General features: G+C 35.1%; 1 protein-coding gene across 17 annotated transcripts in view; it reads right to left on the reverse strand.

The window, feature by feature from the left end:
* Window positions 1-21516, reverse strand: part of il11ra (interleukin 11 receptor subunit alpha) — a 98120-nt gene that overhangs the window by 62294 nt on the left and 14310 nt on the right. For 5 of the 17 annotated variants that reach the window (XR_012385801.1, XR_012385803.1, XR_012385804.1 and 2 more), the window contains exon 2: window positions 14472-14623. The exons of 10 other annotated variants lie outside the window; for them this stretch is intronic. Coding sequence is in view for 3 of the 7 variants with exons in the window: in XM_073913523.1 (XP_073769624.1) it covers window positions 14472-14618 (147 nt within the window). In the remaining 4 variants the exon portion in view is untranslated. Of the gene's footprint in view, window positions 1-14471; window positions 14624-15029; window positions 15295-21516 lie in introns of those variants that run through there. 2 more of the 17 variants (XR_012385802.1, XM_073913522.1) reach the window with 1 other exon arrangement.

A 21516-nucleotide genomic window follows, 5' to 3' on the forward strand; every position in this document is an offset into this window, starting at 1 on the left:
TCATAACAATTTGCTTTTGTATAATGTTATTATTATTAGCAGTATTATTTATTATATCCATATTTATATTTTTTGTTAAAAACAGGCTTAGATTTGCCCACCTGCTGGTTTTAGACCATATGGGTCTATGTTTTAGGATATAACTCAGGTTTTTGAGCACATTTCGTTATTATTGTTCATTTATTCGTTTGCTGGAAATTAGAACTGAATTTAGAAATAGTTTTGAAACTAATGTTTGCGCTTAACGAATGAAATTAATTATTTATAGACTAATTGATGTCTGTGCGTAAAGGTTTCCCTATCCAAGAGCGAAAGTGAAAGTAGATCCATTATCTCTCATTCTCAAGCAGTAGATGCTCTGTTTAACAGTTTTCTGTTAAAAAAACTGGTAACTGTTTGCTTGTGAAATGCTCAGTTTTTCCACTTAGACTTACTTTACGTCCTGTAAATAGCGAATGCGCTTGGCGCGACGTAGCTGGCTCTTAAAGGGAATGGGAGATGAGACTCTAATTGGTTTATTCTCAAAACACACCTATAACTCATTAAGAAAATAAACTCAACCCTTTTAAACCATGCGCCATGGCGCAAAGCGGATTTTCCTGTCGTTAAATTAACAAAAATGCGTTCTGACACGCCCTAAAAGTGTTTGCGCCCTGTGTTTTACGCTCTGCGCATGGACTGTCAAAATAGAGCCCTTTGTGTTTACATAATAATAACAAAAATAGCTATTTTTACTTTTTGGCTTTTGGATTTTGGCTTGTTTTTAGTCCAAATAAGTTCTTAAATCAAAAGGAATTTCCTAGAACTTAGAAATATTGTTTTGTTGTAGATTTGTTATGTCAAAAATTACGTGAATGTGTCCATAAAACAAGCAAAATAATCTTTAGATATTTGGATTAGAAACAATACAATCAACATTCAAATAAGTAAGAAAGTAAGAAAAAAGTAGAGTTTTTTTTCCGTGCAAATGTAAAATAAAATTGTAAAGCTTTGATTATCTAAATAATAAAAAAAAATTAATAAATTAATAATTTTTAATAAAATAATTTCATTAAAAAATCTTGTGCCTGAAAAAATCTTACATACAGTCACATACCTCAAAACTTTTGCTCTATTATGTTTAAACTTTGTAGTGACTAAAAATAGCATGTTTTGTAGCTTGTCAACTATATTTATAATTCAGACTTAGACATTGCAGACCCTGGGATATTCATTCATTCATTTACTTTACGGCTTAGTCCCTTTGTTAATCTGAGGTCGCCACAGCGGAATAAACCACCAATTTATCCAACATATGTTTTACGCAGCGGATGCCCTTGCAGCTGCAACCCATCTCTGGGAAAAAATTTAGCTTACACAAATCACCTAACGCATGTCTTTGGACCGTAGGGGAAACCAGATCACCTGGAGGAAAGTCACGCAAACATAGGTAGAACATGCAATCTCCACACAGAAACGCCAACTGACCCAGCCGAGGCTCAACCTGAGATATGGATGCTGAAATGATATATTGTGCAAACCTGATGCATACCTTTTCATTAGAAAAGAAAAGGAAGTCATGTGAAACTGAAGACTGGAATATTGATGCAAAAAACTCTCACGCTGAATCACAGAAATGCATTAGATTTTTAAAATATAATATAATAAAAACTTATTTTTAAATTGCAATACTATTTGACAACATTACTGCTTTTTTGTATTGTTAACAAATAAAACCAATGTAAAATTCACAAACTAATACCAAATGAGAAGAGAAAAATTGCAACCTATAAAAATGTCCTAAATGCACATGCATTAATAATTCTGCACTATAGATGGAATCATATCAATACACCGAAAATTCAACTTCCGTAAGCTCTGTATTCCTTTCCAAAGTGGATGCACCTGTGGTTCTTTCCGCTGAAAAGGGGCAGAGTTATGACTCCGGCTTCATCAACCCCCACCCAAAGGAATGCTTCTCCTTCTCCTCAACCACAAAAATGCACCTCTACCATCCACATGTCAAAGCCACAGCGTGAAAACCCAAAAGCTAAACGCTGACCACGAGCCAATGGTAAATTATATATCCTTATATATTATTTAGTCTGTTGTCTGTTGTTGTTCAGGACGACTGGCTCAAATGCAACTGAGCGATGAAGCATCTGGCGAAGATAAACATAGAGCTGTTAATCCAGGTTAAAAACAGACCCTCGGTACCCATAACACCCTTTAGGATTTTCCAACAATACGAGAAATATGACTGTCCTATATTGCCCTTGTATAAGTTTAATAGTCTTTAAAAAGAAAAAAATAATCAAATACAAAAGTTACTACAGGAAAATTGTGACAAATGGATACAGACTACTGTAAGTATGTTGAAAACAACAGTAGTCTTTTATTTCAACCTTTTATTATCAGATCAGTAATAGGGCTGCACGATAGTGGAAAAATCTGACATAGCCATATTTTGTTTATATTGCAACATAAATACATGTTCACCTGATGATTTGAATAGCTCTCTTAGGGAAAGACAGCAATCATTTAGATAAACTGGAATGATCCAGTCTTTTTTTATGCATATAAAATACAATAAATACAATAAAATAGAAACATATATAAATAATATACATTTTCTGGGGAGTGTAACCATATTCGAGTATGGAAACTGAACATCAAAAATGTAAAATAACATGGACATCATTGTATATATATATATATATATATATATATATATATATATATATATATATATATATATATATATATATATATATATATATATAAATTTCTTTATCTTTTAAAATTTAATAAGCAATCCAATTCTACAATGTGACTATTGCAGATACACACATTGCGATATCAATGATCAAACTATGTATTGTTAAACCGTATTCAGCAATAGAATATGCATATTTTAAAACTAATAACATCAATCATGCATATAACCACTGGCTTTGTATTAAGTGCACTCACAAATGCAGGCTCATTAAAAATACAGTATGTGCTTGTGGCAAAATTGCTCACCTGTTTCATATTGAAAGTTCTCTCTAGGCACCATTTGAAAATAACAAACTAGAAAATAAATAAAGATACATTTCCTTAAACTACAGTAGGACTGCAGCAAATGATCCATTTGATAATTAGTTAATCTACATCTAATTAAAATATTTTAAGGATAGATAAAAAAATGTCATTGTTTAGTCATCCTCAACTTGTTCCAAACCTGTTTGAGTGTCTTTCTTTTGTTGAACACTGGAGAATGCTGGAAAAAACAGTCATTGACTTTCATAGTAGTTTCTATATGGATGTCAATGGATACTTTTCCAACATTTTTAAGAATATTTGCTCTGTGTTCAACAGGGAAGAATGGACATTCACTTGAGGATGAGATTATTTTTATTGGTTTGAGGGTGAGTCATTTTTCAGTGAACTGTCTCATTAAAAAAATAAACTGGCCTTAATACTTACTATCAGAGTTGGGTGTAAAGTTACGTTACTGTATACATTTTTGGGGAACGCAATAATGTAAATTTAGAATTGCATTTTAAATGTGTGTAATTTGATTAGAGTTACTAAAGTTGATGTAATTATGTTACATTACAAATATAGTATTTAGAAGAAAAAAATGCTTCTTTTAAATCCCGTTTTCTGCTGCGATGTCAGTTAATAAGCATTCTTACAGCACTTTTAAATTGCTGGAGAACAGGAGCTGAAATGGCTGTTGACGAGAGTGGTTGCTTCTTTAAGTGGAACACTGCAGTGCTTTTTCAAACTATGGATGTCAATGGTACAGGTATCCAATTTTCTTCTAAATCCCTTTTGGGGGTGAATTGTCTCTTTAAGTGTTTTTAATATGTCAAGCTGCTGTGATCAACCCATTGTAATGCGTTTCAGTGATTATTAAATTACTGAAAGAGCTGCAGTTTACTTTGTATTTTTAAATAGGTTTTATATGTTTTAAAAGTAACTTTAAAGTGAAGTAACTAGTAATCTGAATACCTTTTACATAAATTAATTAGTAATGTAATCAGATTACAGTTTTCAAGAAGCAGTCAGTAAGCTGTATTCGATTACTTTTTTGAAGTAACTAACCCAACACTGCTTGTAATGCACAATATCAACAATCATCAGCCTCGAGGGATAAATGCTTTTATAAATAAAATTCTAAGTGTTCTAAACATAAAGTAAATAATTGGCCCACAAATTCATTCATTCATTCATTTTCTTGTCGGCTTAGTCCCTTTATTATTCCGGGGTCGCCACAGCAGAATGAACCACCACGTTTTTTTTTACATAGTGGATGCCCTTCTAGCCGCAACCCATCTCTGGGAAACATCCACACACACTCATTCACAAACACACACATTCATACATTACGGACAATTTAGCCTACTCAATTCACCTGTACCGCATGTCTTTGGACTGTGGGGGAAACCGGAGCACCCGGAGGAAACCCAAGCGAACACAAGGAGAACATGCAAACTCCACACAGAAACGCCAACTGAGCTGAGGCTCGAACCAGCAACCCAGCGACCTTCTTGCTGTAGGAGATACATCACTACCAACTGCCAACTACCAACAATAAATTTTATGGATTATTTCTGACGGAAATTGTTTTCTCCTATAGTTAGTATAGGCTAAGTTTATTGTCTTAATTTTTGACTATATTCAATTCTTTACTAGGGCTGCACGATATTGATAAACAACTTAAATTTTGATATTTTAATTTTCTGCAATTTATATTTCAATATTTCATAAGATACCTTGAATAGCTGTATTGGGAAAAAATATATATATAACTTTAAATTGACTGGGATGTTTTTCCCAGGGATGGGTTGCGGCTGGAAGGGCATCCACTGCATAAAAACGTGCTGGATAAGTTGGCGGTTCATTCTGCTGTGGCGACCCCGAATTAATTAAGGGACTAAGCCGACAAGAAAATGAATGAATGAATGACTGGAATGATTTTGTATAGGAGTGCATCTGCATAAAATATTCTAAACAAATTACAAGCATAAATACAGTAGAGCAAATATACAAATGCACTATAATAGTATTCACTAACAGAAATAAAATAATCAAATGTAGGATAAAGCTGTATAGTCTTCATTGTGTAAAAAAAATAAATACAATTATTTTTTGCAAACTAATGTAAAGTTCAAATGCGTTAAACTAACTTATAATGCTTACACATGCAATTTATTAACTTTCACTTTATTGTGGTTTTATTTTTACATAACTACCTAACTAACTAACTTTTACATTACAAAACCATTGTTTGGCTTTACTTTCAATATAGGGGCACGCGAGAGATCAAGATATTTGTGCTGCCCATTACATTACAAACCACAGGAGAGTGCAAATTCTTCAGAAAGATAGCTCTCCTTCTCATACTTCAGATTCCACATCAAAGTTCCTGAAAGCAAAGAAGGTCAAGGTGCTCCAGGACTGGCCAGCCCACTCTAGAGACATGAACATTATTAAGCATGTCTATTAAGTTATTTGAGACATTGCAGAGATGTATGAATGCGGTAGTCCAAGATCATGGGAGTCATACCATGACTTCTATACTGTATATTATTTCTGTTATGTGACAAGACTTTTGTTTAAGCAAAGTCAGGCATTGCTGTCCTAATTAAGTAATTAAAAATCAAGGCATGATCATGTTTTATTTTGGTAAAATAAGCATGCTCTAAAGGCCTTTCATATAAGCCACTTCTGAAACCAAATGATTAACTAATACTATTTGTTGTTCCTAAAACTTGGATAGGCATAACTTTTGTTAATAGAGACACGTGTCCGATAAGCCTGAATCTATATAGACATATCATGCAAATTGTAGGACAGTTTCTATGCACTATGAATATCCTGCAGCAAAACCTCTTCTGTGAAAGACAATCATTCAGTTTCACATTTGTTTATACGGCATTACAAATCCTTGTTACACAGTGGTCCCAAATGTTCCTAAAATTACCATTTATGAAAATGTGATGGTTTTGGAGAATTTTTCCCACCACAAGTTTTCATATTTGAATATTCAACTCCAAAGCAAACATATACACACAAACGCGCATATGCCAACCAGATGTTGAGTTTGCATATTTAAGCAAGTCAAAAAAAGTGAAAATTTACAACTGCACAGGCAGGAAAAATTAATGGCATCTATCAGGTTCTGGAATACAAAGACATATGCATTTATTTCTCCAAAACTGAATCATCAGAATACCACATGTGCAAGTGTAACACAGCTCATCCATCAGAATACACCTCACCTCAATACAGCAAACCAACCATGACTCTTTACTGACACTAATGGCTCTGTTCCAAAACCTAGAGCACGGCCTTGCTTTCTACAAATGACCGCGACTGCTGCTCCTAAGGCAATGTTCTAACACTAATCACTGTTGTTGTTTTAACTACGGAGAGTTTCCTCTTCTAAAAAAAAACAAAACGGGTCCAAAAAAGTTTGTAAAAGCAACTATACAGTATAAGCTATAGTAGAGGTAATATGATGATAGAATTTTGGGTGATTTAAATGTCTTTGCAATTTACTTTTGAAGAGACATTGTAGCATTATGATACTACACATTGTATACATTGCAATTATGGAAGCAATATATTTGGATAATTTAGTGCATGACGCATTCACATCAAATATTAACTAAGTGGTTGAGTTACACTCCCAGGACACAACACTTATTCATAATGATAAAAGCATTCTAGTTTCAAATGCTTTAAATTCTTACTGGTTACACAATTCACTTGAATGTTACACACACACTATTTTTAAACCTTGCACACCTGGAGAGCTTGTGAGTTATGTGGCCACACATAACTAGAAAAGTTCATTTAAGTCAACTAAAATATTTAAGGCATCTAACGTATTATTTTAGCAACACTCCTATGGTTTGTATTTCAGTAAAATAACAAAATTCCCAATATGATTGTATAAGTCGGAAGACAGGATGTAACAAAAAGAGTGTAAATACTTAATTGCCATTTAATTAATTATACTTAATTGTAGATGTAAAACACAAACTGAAAATTAAATGTGTTTTGGCAGTCTAAAAAAATGCAAAAGCTTGAAAATCCCCTGCAGGCACAGGATGTCAACATGATGTTGTACCCCAATGTCGTAGGGACGTTGGATTTTATTTGCAAATAAAAATCGGGTTGACATCAGAACCCAATGTCCAGCGTCCTACCTAAAATCAACCAAATATCAACGTCTAATCATGTTACAAATTGACATTGTATGAAAGTTACCACTATGACATCTATCAGACGCTAAATTTTGGTCACTTTCCAGCACAACCTAAAATCAACCAAATATCAACAAAATTTTATGTCATTAATGGACGTTGGCTAGATATTGAATTTTGGTCACCTGACATCATGGCCTAAATCTAACCCAATATTACCATCTTATGATGTTGTGTGCCTGCCAGGTAAGTTTTGGAAAACATTTGCTGTTCTGGAGGTCATTAATAATATAATAACACAAAAACTGAAATGGGTCGGGCATTTTAGAATGACCAAAACAACATTTCAGATGTTTTAAAATGTGCTCAGCCTGCTGGTTTGTCTATTCACACACATTTTTATCATCGTATGATCTCATTTAACAAAATCACTTGACTTTTTCAATGCATATACTGGAATTTGCAATGCATACAATGCATAAACTTTATCCTACTTAGTTATGCGCATATGTTTTTGATACACATTTTCAAAACTTATAAGCATCATGTTGTTTCCATCAACCATTTTTTATGCACATATCCAAAATGCACATACAAATAGGTGGATGAAAACGTAGCTACTGAGTGTGACATGAGAACGACGTCATTGTACATTATCAAAACTGGAGTTTATAAACAACAGCAGAACTGTAATTTTCCTTTATTAATTTCAATAGGTTTTTTAAAAGTACATTATAGCTAAATAGTTTGAGTGTTCCATTTACTACATTTCAACCCTTAAGCATTTATAAGTCTGCTATATTTGTCCTAATATATCTAGCTATGTTTGTTCATGTTAAAAATAAATACACAACAGATTACTTTTAGAAAAATGTCACTCGTTTGTCATTACATTTGATAATTTGGGTAACGTGATTCATATTTCGAGCTTCTGAACTTCCTTAAATATTGCAAAGTGCAATAAGTGCACTGGAAGAATTTTGCAATTGGCACAGTGCTTAAAATGGCTGACAGCTTGATTCATTTAACTATGACATCATGTGTTGCATCTTTTGCAATCTATGAATTCTTTACAATAAGACCAATGACTGACTACACATCCATATCTGTGCAGGTACAAAGTTATTTGGCTGTTTTGGATGAAGGATTTGTGTAAGCTTCATAAGGCCTCAATGTATGCATATGTTGTTTTGACTCGTGTATTTACATGCATTTTATGAATAACAAAAGACCCCGGTTCCTTTTTAGACTTAACCACGTCTTAGTTGACCTGAGGGTGAGTAAATAAATGGCAAATTTACATTTTTGGATGAACTGCTGCTTTTAAAACATTTCTCTGAATGTCAAATCCATTCCCCTGTGCTTAGTCACTAATCACTGTGCGAGAAGAACAATGGACCAGAAGAAGAAAAAAAGAGAGGCGAATGAGAGTAGGGGAACCTCGTGGGACGTAAGTCGCCTCAAAGTAGAAAAGACAGCCAAAAAAGTTTGAAGGAATGTGCAAGTCTTGCCAACATTTAATGTTTCTTTCCACTGAATTCCAACGTTTGCTCCGTGGGGTTGCTCACTACGCCTGCCAATAGTGAGGCCGACTCTCACAGTGCTGCGATAACAAAAGATAAGACTCACATGAATGTCTTTTTTGATATAATATTGTTTTTATTGTCAGCTGAGCTGCAACAATTATATCTCCATCTGCTGCTCAAACTTATCGCCCATTACTGGTGTTTGTATATGGAAAATTGAAAAGGTATTGTTGATAAAAGGCGTAGAAGTAAAGACATCCTGTGGCCTTTTGTGAGGTATTGCTCAAAAAAAGGAAAGAAAAAAAGAACAATGACTTTGTGAAATACCTTCTCAGTACAAGTACTCCTTTTAGTTTCTGATTACAGATAAATTTTTTTCAAGTTGTTTTTGTCTTGGTTTAAACAAACTGTTTTGTTTACTTTGTAAGTGCAATTAATTTGTATAAAAGTGAAAGACGCCATTTGAAATTTGGAGTGCACTAAAAAAAGTGGACTGAGAAATTAAGGATTGGATACCAGCGGGTAAACTGTAAAAAAATTATATGATCAATAAGTCATATGTTTTTAGATAATTGTAACTCTTTAAACTAAGTTAATCATGTTCCAACTTAATTTTAGGAGTTACGCAAGCTGTTTTAAGTCAGTATAATGTAGTGTAAGTTTAAGTGACTCATAAAGTTAACTTGATTCAGCATTCAGTATTTCTTTACAGTGTATGCACACATGGATCTGGGCAATATCTTATTGTTTGCAATATACTAGGGATGCATTGAATTATTGGCCATTGAAAAATTACAAATTACAGTTTTTCTCAGTCGCTTTGGTGCGTTTCTCACAACACTAGTGCATTTCTGCACAACAGTTAATGCATTTCTCAAAACAATTAGTACAAACTGCAAAACCTAGATGATAACCTGCAAAAGCACGTCACATGCTCAAAATGGATAGTTCATTCCTCAAAAGCAAGTATTCATGTCAATCAAAGTGTCAGTATCATCAAAATGAAAAGTCCTGACACCATTGTTTATAAACAAGAAAGTCAAATGGTTTTGTCATGTTTTCATTATGACAGTTTACTCTCTACATTTTTTCAATGCAAAAAAGTCAGATTTTGGTGACACTTCCTTAAAACGCTCAAGACAGCACTATATACTATTTGCACAGCCATTTGAAAACTACAGCAAAGTTAGACATCACTGCATTTAGTGAGTTATCTGAGTACAAGACACTGAATATGTATGTTTCACATTTTTACTGCATTTGCTCTTTGCAATACAAACTTATACCCAGCATTGTGCAAAAGAATAAACACCCTTATTTACAACAAACATAAAATCCCTTTAGGTAGAGCTGTGCACAACTGTAAACAATATTGCAGTACATACTGGAACTGAGCCTACAACATACACCGGTCTGTAATTCATTCATCAAATTGTTCAATTTTAAAGACATTTTCAGGAAAATAAAGATTTAAATTTGTTTTATAAAATTTGTTTGACAAATTTTGACAACTAGTTCAACATTTTTGTATGTAAAGACTCAAGTAATGAAATGAGGACTGTTAGTTTTATATGCAATGACTATTCAGCGTTCACAAGTTTAGTTAATTTTGACTGACATGACATAAGCAAATGATAATGTTATTAATAGTAGAGAGTTGTATCAAAGCAATTGATGCATGTCCAAAAGCAATTGCAATTTGTTGAAAAGAACGAGAAACTGCTACTAGGATGTGCACAAATGACTAACTGTTTTGAGAAATGCATTACCTGTTGTGCAAATGTAAATAGTGTTGTGAGAAATGCACCAAAGCCACTGAGAAAAACTGTAAAATATCTCTTTGGCCAAAAGAGAAAAAAATTGCTAAAAATATTTACCAAAAAAAGGGGGCTATGCTGTGTCCCACTGCCCACCCACCATGCACAGTTTGTTCTCTCCCTTCATTCCTGGTCACTGAGTGGGGTGAAGTGGCTTTCACACTGGATGTGAAAAGTGCTGCACTATGAAACCCATTTATTTCAATTGCATGTTCTGCCATGCAAACTAGCTTGTGCATGTCAGGGTCAAAGTAATAAACAACTCAATATTCCACTATACTTATCTGTGCATGATCTGCATATGCTCTGCCGAAATGCAAAATCCACTCAAAACGACATTTCTTTTTTACTTGTTCCCGCTACTTGCAATAAAATAAATAATAAGACCTCTCAATTTGTTCACTGTCAATAAACTTTTATTCATTAAATTGGTAATTTATTTACTTGTGTTTTTAAAAAGCAGTATAATTTAAGTTATTTGGTTACAAAATATTTGTGTAAATAATAATTTGTTAAATAAAGACACCATTAATGACAACACATGTTTTTTTTGTTTTTTTTTTCACATAAATAATGAATTATCAGCACTATTTTGATTCCTTTGGACATTTTTATCAGTTTTCAACAAATGTAAATACCAAGTACACACATATAAGGAGCACAGCTAAGTTTTGGATGTCAGCAAGATCTGTCATTAAATATAAAGCATTAAAGATTTTGTTTTATTTTTTTTTTTTTTTGGTTTGTGTCGTTAGATTTGTCTTAAAATTTACAATGTAATCGCTAAGTGAAAACACACAAAAGCAGGGGTGTACAAACTCGGTCTTGGAAGGCCGGTGTCCTGCAAAAGCTCCAACACGCCTGCCTGAATGTTGCTAGTATACCTAGTAAGAGCTTGATTAGCTAGCCGAGGTGTGTCTGATTGGGGTTGAAACCAAGCTCTCCAGGACGCTGGCCCTCCAGGAATGAGTTTGGGCACCCCTGCACTAAATCTATCATTATCTTTTGTGATTTGGACCAAATTAACCAAGAGGAATTGACTACAAGGGTAAACACAAACCCTTCAAAAACAAGTTCACTCAATATAGAAGGTTTATTTAATTATCAAGACCAATACAGAGCAAGTCTAAGCACAGATTGCAAAGATGATTCATGAAGTAACATGCCGTCTTTTTACAAGGGAAAATGCAGAGAGGACGCTGAAAATAGACAAGCGTTCCCCTCTTTGGCACATTCCAACTCATTCAACACGCTTGAATGGAAAACAGATGACCTGACAAATGGAAAGGAACACGTGAGGAATGTGATGCATATTTGCCCTGGTTTTGATGCATTTTTCTGTGACACTTGTTTCCTATTCTGCATGCATGCACAGGTGGTGAGCGTTTCAGACAACGTAATTCATCAGTCAAGTGACATTTCTCTAAAGTATCACCTTTGCAAAGGGCAGCGGGAGTAAACAACTACACAAATATGAATGGGCTAAAGGTGCTTTGGACAAATCTGACATTTGCGTTAATCTGCTGTGTTTAATGAGCCTGCTCGACGAGAAAATAAAAGGGGGTTGAACTTTAACACTTGAGCTGGCAGAATTTTGGCAATCCATGCATCATGGAAAATAAATAGAAAATTATTTTTTATTCATTCATTTTCTTTTGGTTTAGTCTCTATATTTTTCAGGGGCCGCCACAGCGGAATGAACCACCAACTTAGACCCTGTTTACATTATTACATTTTCATTTTAAAATACATAAGTTTTGCTATGGTTAAGTCTTCATCCTCACTACCCTGCCGAAAAGAAATGTTTTGAGCCGTTTTCATTTTAAAACACTGCTGCTCCGTGTCAGTGAGGATGGGGGAAAACATCTAAATATGCCTAAAACATCTAAAAACGTCTGATTGGGGCTTTTCCCTCAATATTAAGTAGCCTAAACAAAGTTCAGTCTTGCATCCTTTCTTTAAGTTCAGACTTCGAAAGTCTGATATTTAAAACAAATTACCAAGGACACATTGGGTGAATCTTCAAAGGGAAAAGTGTACTTTGTAGCGTCATTCACATCACCCTGGCTACGTTGTTTCACTGATAAAAACATGATATAAGGAACTTCCTATTTTCATTTTGATATTAACTTAATAGACACAAAAAGTGTTGAGGTTTCGTGTATATTTATATGACCATCACTGTATGCATATTTATAACAAAACGGAGCCTATAGCATGCTTCCTTTCTTTTTCTTTGAAAAATATGAGCCATACCCTGTCTCTTTTGCTGAATATCAGTTTTAATAATCAATAATGGCCATTATAAAAGTATCATGTACAACAAGTTTATACAATATAGGCAAGCCATCAGTCAAAGGTGTAAAATCAGTGTACACGGTTACATAAATTAATATATTAACTCATCTTTGCACTCAGCCAAAATACGTTACCTGAGAACAAGTAATAGATTAAAAAGACCAAAGAGTCGTTAGACAGAGACAAAATTATTTAAATATCACATTTAACAACTATAGTGAGATGAGATACAGTAGAACATTCTTGGTGAACTTTCCGACCTGCGCTGCTCTCATCTGGGGAGGTGCCTGCAGAGCACCCGCTGACTGCCTGGAGCTCAGACACGTGCATACGCTGCAGCACATGCCAGAAGTGATGTGCATTTTCAGCAGTGTAGTGCGGATGGAGAGCTGTTCAGAAACACCAAGTGAAACGCCAGTGTGGACGTGGATAGTTTACATTCTAAAATGCCGTTTTAAAACTAAAATGCATTAGTGTAAATGGGGCCTTATCCAGCATATGTTTTACACTAGGCATGGGACAATAACTGTTTTCAAGGTTTACAGCGGTTTGTAAAGTCAAGGTTTTAAAACTGCCAAAACATTTTACTGTTACTACAATATATGTATGTTTTTTTGTTTTTTACGTGTTTTTTACAACTATTTTATTTAGTTTTTTAGGGCAACAGTATCTCCAGCTGAAAAGGACCCTCCACATCAAAAGCTACTGTTCCAAAATATTTTAATGTTTCTTAAAATAAAATATATTGTGTTCAATGGGGGAAAAGTTGTTTTTTTTACCCAGACATTTAAAAAACAACATATTTTATTAGAGCTGTGCGATTTGGGGAAAATAAAACAATTTTTTGACAGATATTGCAATTTTGATTTGAATTTGATTTAATTTTGTAGTCAAGCTTCAGCTCAATAATCTGTGTCATATCTAAAATGCAGTAAATATTAGTTAAAAAAGGAACTGAAAAGATAATAACTTAAACATTTATTTAAATTTATTTTTAAATATTCAGAAATTAAACATTTTTTTTTTCTAGAACAAACAGTAAACACAAAAAAAAAATAACCTTACTGTTCTGTAAACAAGTTGAACTCAAATTAGGAAGATAGTGTACCGAATTATACAGACAAAAAAATAAAAATACAGAACACTCAGCAAACTAACAGGGCTGAAACAACTCTGAAACTGTACTTTGTTGTTGCTTGCTAATATCGAGTGTCACTGGCAAAACTTTCGGTTGACTTTTTAGCAAGAAACTCATCACTCAATTGTGCTCAATCAATTGGCCAGTAAAACACAGACGGCAGTCACGCATTTGCTCTGGGCAGACAGGGGTAATTAATTAAATTCATTAATTAGATAATACAAATTTATTTCATATTGCAGCCTCTTGCGATTAGCCATTGCCGTGTTTCATATGGCGATTGCGATTCGATTACTCGCACAGCCCTATTTTAGAGAAATAATTACAATACCATGATACTGGGAAATGCTGATATTTTATCCAGGGTTACAGTCAGAATCTTATACCATGCCTATTTTACACAGAGGATGCCCTACCAGCTGCAACCCAGCACTGGGAAACACCCATACACCCTCACATTCTCACACACACATAGCCAATTTAGCTTATTCAATTCACCTAGATCACATACCTTTGGATTGTAGGGGGAAACCGGAGCATCCAGAGAAAACCCACAGAAACACAAGAAGAACATGCAAACTCCACACAGAAATGCCAGCTGACCCAGCTGGGACACGAAGCAGCATCCTTTTTGCTGTGCTAACCACTGAGCCACCATACCATCTGAAATTGAACTTTTTATAATTAAAAAATACATCCAAAACAGTTTTTAACAGTAATTAGTAACATCAGAAGTGATATTTATAATTACTTATTATTTATAATTTACAATGATAATAAAAAAATCAAGTGAGGCTGTCTCCTGATAAAACACTCTTTGATGTTGTTGTATTCACTTATGACAAGCCAAATTAAATTTAAATACTTTGTCAATGCACTGTTTTGGCAAAGCTACTTGAAATCGATCTCAAAATGATCAAAAAAAGAAGTCAAAGCAAATACAGAAATAAATAAACACATGAAATATGCAAAAACAAACATTTCTTTAATGTCTTGCTAATGTGGATTAACTACATCCTTCTTAAAAGGCCATTTATACACTTTTTAAAAAAAAGCTCCGATGTCCTACTCGTAAGTCAGAGAGAATTGAATGCGTTTTCCCAGAGTTGCCTGTGGTGCAGGGCCACTGCGGGTCTTCGGAAAAAGAAAGAGAGCGGTTCAAGCACATCTTCGCAACAAGAGACAAGTTTCAAGGGATTGAAGGAAAATAAAGCTGCAAGTAATCTTCCCTGTTGTTTGGATGGGCAGAGTCTACTAAACAGTCCAGGATGTGGATACACTGGAGACCATGGCTTGTGTTCTCTCTTCGACTTGAACAAAGACCACCCAGTGCCCTGCAGATAAAGGTGTGGTTTACAGATAACTGACTGGCAGAGCTTGCAAAAACTAAGCCCAGATATACAGCATTAGTCTGGAAAATTGGTGATGTGTCAGTATCTACCGGGAGGGAATAACATGTTGCCCATTTCAGGAAAGATGTAAACCCAAGATACAGGATGCATTCAAGATGGGCAACAGCTAGTGTGCAGTCTTACAAAGACAGACTGGAATTTTTGTTACCATGGGAGGAACACTGAAGGTATGTTGTGAGCAATGTCAGCATGCCTTAGGCAAAGAGTTAATGACTTGAACAACTTCTGTATCGCTGGAACAAAACCTGATGTAAACACAAATCAACCAACCAATTCCAGAATTCATTGCATATGCAAGATAGGTGGTCTTTAGTGGCTGTCTGAAAACATTCGACCACATGAGCGTTTATACTTATCAAAATAATCAGATCTGGTGCACTTTTAACTACCTTTGGAAGTGCTTTAAAGTGTATGAGCTCAAAATGTTTTAGACCCTTTCTAAATGACTGAATACTGAAAATAGCTGACTTTTAATTTAATAATGCAAAAAGAAAAGGGAAAGCATGAAAGGAGATAATGGAAAACAATATAAAGATATAAACTCACCTGCATTCTGGCTTAATCAGGGATGGTGAGATTACAGAGCTTTACAAAGTTTCCACTTAAATCAAACTTATGACTATAGGTAGCAAGGTTTAAATCCAGCTAGCACACACTTTATCAACACACCCACTAATGTATAAGAATTAGGTGGAAAATAGACGGTCTTTAGAGTTTCTTTTTTTAATCCTTTGTCTTTCACACCCATTACAAGTCTTTCAGTCTCTGCTAATGGGCCAATGATCTGAATAAGGTGTGTTTGGTTAAAGAGACATGGGTTGCATCTAAAATCGCATACTACCATACTATGTAGTATGTTAAAAACAGTTTGCGAGCCGAGTACTATGTCCGAATTTATAGAATTCGAAAAACAGTACGTGAGAAGTACCCGGATGACCTACTACTTCTGGCGAAATTCTGAAATGTGCATCTGATGCATGCTGCACTATCCCATGATGCCCGTGAGAAAATTCATGAATAGGAGTGAAACGACGCAAATCATGCGGGTAGGTCACGTGATTTTGACAAAATGGCGGATGTAGTACATCCAAGTTCCATTCATCCTGCTTACATTATTACTGTACAGAACAGGGGTGGGCAAACTCGGTACTGGAGGGACGGTGTCCTGCAGTTTAGCTCCAACACTAATTAAACACACCTGAACATGCTAATTAGTGTCTTCAAGATCACTAGAAATCCATAAGCTGTTTGCCCTCCAGTTTTCCCACCCCTGTTATAGAAGGTACTTTTGTAATGGCTGAGTAGTTCATTTAAAATTCAAATGTAGCATGTTTCAAATGCAGCCATGAATGTGTCGGTGGCCCTCCAGGAATGTGGTTGAGAAACACTGATCTAAGTTACTAAGGTAAACAGAACTAATAGTAGAAGTAGTAAAATGCCTAATGCCATAATTCCACTTGTACTTAGTGTCATCTACTAATGATTGGCTCAACAAAAAAATGCATCTTAATACCAGGTGTAAACAGGGCCTAGAATTTTTCTTGAGGAACCATCAAAATATAGTGTTAATAGATATAAGGCAGATAGTCTACTAACACTCTAATGACTGGTTGCTGGCATGCAGTTGCCCAATTACTAACAGTCAGATCTTTAAAGTGCCACCAACAATTACCAGTCATTTGTATTGTTGAGTTCCATGGACGAAAGTAGGTCAGAAGGGTTTGGAACGATGAGTAATGGATGAAAGAATGGTAATCTTTTTTGTAAACTAATCCTTTAAGGTTTAGATAAAGCTCACGATCCTGCCAAACCAGGTAGACTGGCCAATATCCACGACAAGTGTGGCTAAAGATAAAAAAAAGAAAAATCCACATGCTGGAAATGTGTGAAAGACTTCAGAAAGATTACTGCAAGGCTCCTAAAGCTATGTGCATACCACAAGACAGTCAGGCTTATTTTGAGCTGATTTTTCCCTTTCTGACAATCCCAGGTAATTTACAGAGATCTGTGTTGATCTATCTTTATCAGATGTTCCTATGGAGTGAGGTGTGAACATATCTTCATGATGAAAATTTACGATCAGAAACCATTGTGTGGGGGAAACCCAGAAAAAAAGCAAACATATGAGCCAGAGACAATGTAAAACCAAACAACTGATTGTCTATTTGCGGCAACCATGTGAACACTTATTAGTTTATTTATTTATTAATTTGCCATGTTGCTTCTCAAGTCTTGAGGGATTTTGCAAGATTCATTGAAATATTTTGGTGTGTGGTAAAGTCAAGGATTTTGTGTCCTTATGTTTGTGGTTTTTTAACATTAAACACCAAAAAAATAAATAAAAAAACATAAGATTTTAATGTGTTCCCATCCCAAGGAAGCACAGAAGTAAATATAGCCTGGGTAACAACACAGACAGCAAATAAACTCCAATGCATGCTTGAAGTTTCCCTCCAAAAGCTTCAGAGATGCCCCTTTACATATAGCAAACTGATGATCTCATGAGTCAAAGAGAGAGATCAGCATCTGTTTGTAGACTTCTCCCAGTCAATGTTTGTGCAGTTTGACAGATACAGCTAAAAAGACTTTGCAAGAAGGCCAAATTACGAGCATTTAGAGCTGGCTTTGAAAACAGACATCAGCTTGACGCAAAATAAGGATAAGGTCGTGAAGCAACGCTCTACACAAGAGCTATCACAGCCACTCAAGACTGGAATTTCCTCAGGCACTGGCCAGAATAAGATGGCTACCAGATGCCAGCTATTCACTGAGCTTTTGGCTGGTTTCCCAGGAGAATTGCAGCCTCAGCCAGTTCTGCTTGAAGGTAGACTGTGCGTGAACACTTACCCTCACTTTACTCAACACAGGATTAAACAAAAAAGGACAAAAGCATCACCAACTGATTGATTGCCTTGTTCTGCGGTTCCAAACATGGCCCGAAGACTTGATTACAACTTGGTATGGCACAAACTTTCTCTAGGAAACGGCGCCTTTCATGGAAGTTCTCTGTTTCTTGTGAGGAACACCAGTCATTTACCTCAAACAAGAGGTTTTTCGTATACTGCAGTTGTGAGTCACACTTACAACCAAACTTGGAAGCGTACAATGACCCAACAACAACCATGTGAGATCCGCTACCTGCTCTTCGAAAGCTGCGTCCCAAGGAATTAGAGGATCTCTCCGCAAAAGAACCACATCGACAATGACAGCTCAACACCAGCCTTGGCTTCTTGGCATTTAAAATGGCGCCACAGTCCCGCTGCATGTAATTATGGAGGCCGTACGGGCCAAAGCTCACTTCGACAAGCTACCACATCACGAACAGTGCAAAGCTCCACAACGCCAACCTGTCATTTCAGCAAACGAGCGAAGGCAAATAAATGTCAGATGAAACAAAGCTCAGACCAGCAGCCTGTTTCTTGTGTCCTGTTTGGCATTGGATCTGCACAGTCTTATTATGTCCACTTAGCGCCAGCCAAGTGAGTCAAGGGGAGTATAAACCCCATGAGCGCATTGTGAAGTGCTCTGAATAGCTTGTTGAATGCTCTCCAGTGTCATTTGTCAAGTCTTCTTGAAGGTTGACACTCCCCTGTGGAGATGATACTGTTTGACCCTTATGCATGTGATAGGCACTGAATGAAGAAAAGGTCCCACAAACAACTGCAGATGATCCATTGGTGAATGGTTTGCGAAGCATCAAACAGCACGACAGCTGGAGTATCAGATTTTGCCTGCAGGTATATGTATTCGTATATGGTTCCCAAACAGAGAGGATTTCGCTCCAGAAGATAAAGTACTTTCTTTGTGCCTATGACTCACACCTGCTGGGAAACGGCACACATATTCTGTTACCACTGTTCCAACATGCTTGCCTCATAGAGTGCTGGTCTCTGGCATGAGAGTAGAAAAAAAAAACATACAGCGTCCTGACACAAGCACAGCGGGACAATCTAAGCTTCTGCTAACAGGAATTTTTGAATGTACTTACTGATAGAAGTCATATGTCTAGCAAACATGTATTCTTGTAGTGTGTACATAGGGAGGCTATTCCTCAAATGGAATACAACCATTTGAAACTCCTTATTAAATTTGAGTGGCGGCAAGAGATCTTCAGAGATAAAAGGCTTTAGCTGATTCAAAGCGAGTTGCCATGACAGGCCCGAGCCAAGAGAATTTTTACAGCCTAAAATCAGTCTGAATCTGCCAACACTTATGAGGTAATTGCGATTCTACAGACTCTTAAAATAAATCTAAACTAAAAATAAAATATAATTCAAATGGATAAATAAATACATTTATTTTAATGCTTAAGTAGTTCATTAAGGTAATCAGTTTTTTTTTTTTTTTTTTGAGTTGTCGTTTTGGTTTTAGATAATGGTTTGACAGTAAGGTTTCATTAACACAATGTTACAAATTTAAAAATTCATAAAAAAAACTATTTATTTAACAGAAAATTAACTCACTCAACAATAGGGATGCAAGGATTAACAGATTTCTCTATTAATCGCACTTTAATTTGTCAAAGTAATTAAACGTTCCTAACACTGCGTTTCAGCATGGAACAAAACTACTGCAACTAAACAAAGTTACAAATATGGCTACTGAGAATGTGCGAGTGAATGAATGTGATCTCACACGGTGCTGCAGTACCGTGCAGCACAGCACAACATAGTCTAACACAAGAAAGACATGACCAGCAGGGGGCAATCATGTAACATTCTGAACATACTGATCTGATATACTGTAGCAGCCAGAGCATGTGAGCGGAGCTGAGCGGCGTAATGCTCCGCTAAGCATTCCTCCATGGTCATGCACTCTACTCCGTCCCTAATTTCCCAAAGCAAGCACATTCCACTCACGCTATTTTATTAATTATGAACTAGAATAATTAATTCCTCGATTAGTCCTACTAAAACTATAAAACAAAATTAACTTACAAATTAATTCATGGCATTTAAGCCTTAACAAAAACAATATATGCAATTCAAATCGAATATATTTTAATTTAAAATTAAATTTTAATTGATGTCATAATATGTAGCTTAAAAAACTAATCTAAATGGCAACTGCACGCTAGTTAAAAGTTCCAAGCTTTCACACCAAAGCTAATATGCATTCACACTGAATTAACTATGGCTGAGGCAATTAACTAAGGGCTGTCATGTACATATCACGCATTTTGCACTCGCAAGTTCGTTATTTCTTTTGTTGTGCACATTGGGAGTGACATGCATTTGGTGCACAATCAACGTGATGGTGCTTACACTTTTCAAGTGCACCTAGTTGAAAAAATGGTGTGAGCACACTGCAAATCAAGTGACATGAACTGACCGTTCAGCTACATATGGAATATACCCATTTCTACTCCAAAAAGAAAAAAAATACCAAACAAGTTCATAAAATAGTTGATCAAAGTGCATTTTAGACCGAGGTTCAGCTTTTGACTACATCTCTTCTCTTTAAAAGGGAAATAATTAGCAAATATGTTGCTTAGATTTACATTAGACAATTACTATTCTTAATTTATTTTTATTTATTTATTTATTTATTTATTTGTTTATTTTATTTTTTATTTTTTTATTTGTTCATTCATTTATTCATTCATTGATTCATTCATTCATTCATTCATTCCTTTATTGTTCATTTATTTATTTTCAATGTAAAATTATTCGTTTAAATGCCAAGGGACTTTTTCAGTTTTTAAGTCCAAAGAGAAAAGGAATACTATTTTATTATTATTATTATTATTATTATTATTATTATTATTATTATTATTATTATTATATGTTGTATTATTTGGTTACTGAGCAGCAATAAACAATAACTTAATATATAAGGAATTTTCATGTGATTTTCAAAACAAAAAAAGGTTTTGAAATTAATGAATGCATAATAATCACAATAATCGTGAAACCGTGATTATTCCTCAGGCTATAATTTTACTACCAAAATCTGTAATTATTGCATTCCTATACTCCACAAGATTTTGTTACATCATTAGTTCCCAAGTATGCTATAATCCATACTTTCTTAAAAAATATATATATAATTGTAAAGCATGGGTCTCAAACTGGATTTCTGGAGGGCCCAGCTCTGCACAATTATGCTCCAGCCCTAATCAAACACACCGGATCAAACTAATCA

This window comes from Danio rerio, chromosome 10, assembly GCF_049306965.1.
Source record: "Danio rerio strain Tuebingen ecotype United States chromosome 10, GRCz12tu, whole genome shotgun sequence".
Taxonomy (NCBI): Eukaryota; Metazoa; Chordata; class Actinopteri; order Cypriniformes; family Danionidae; genus Danio; species Danio rerio.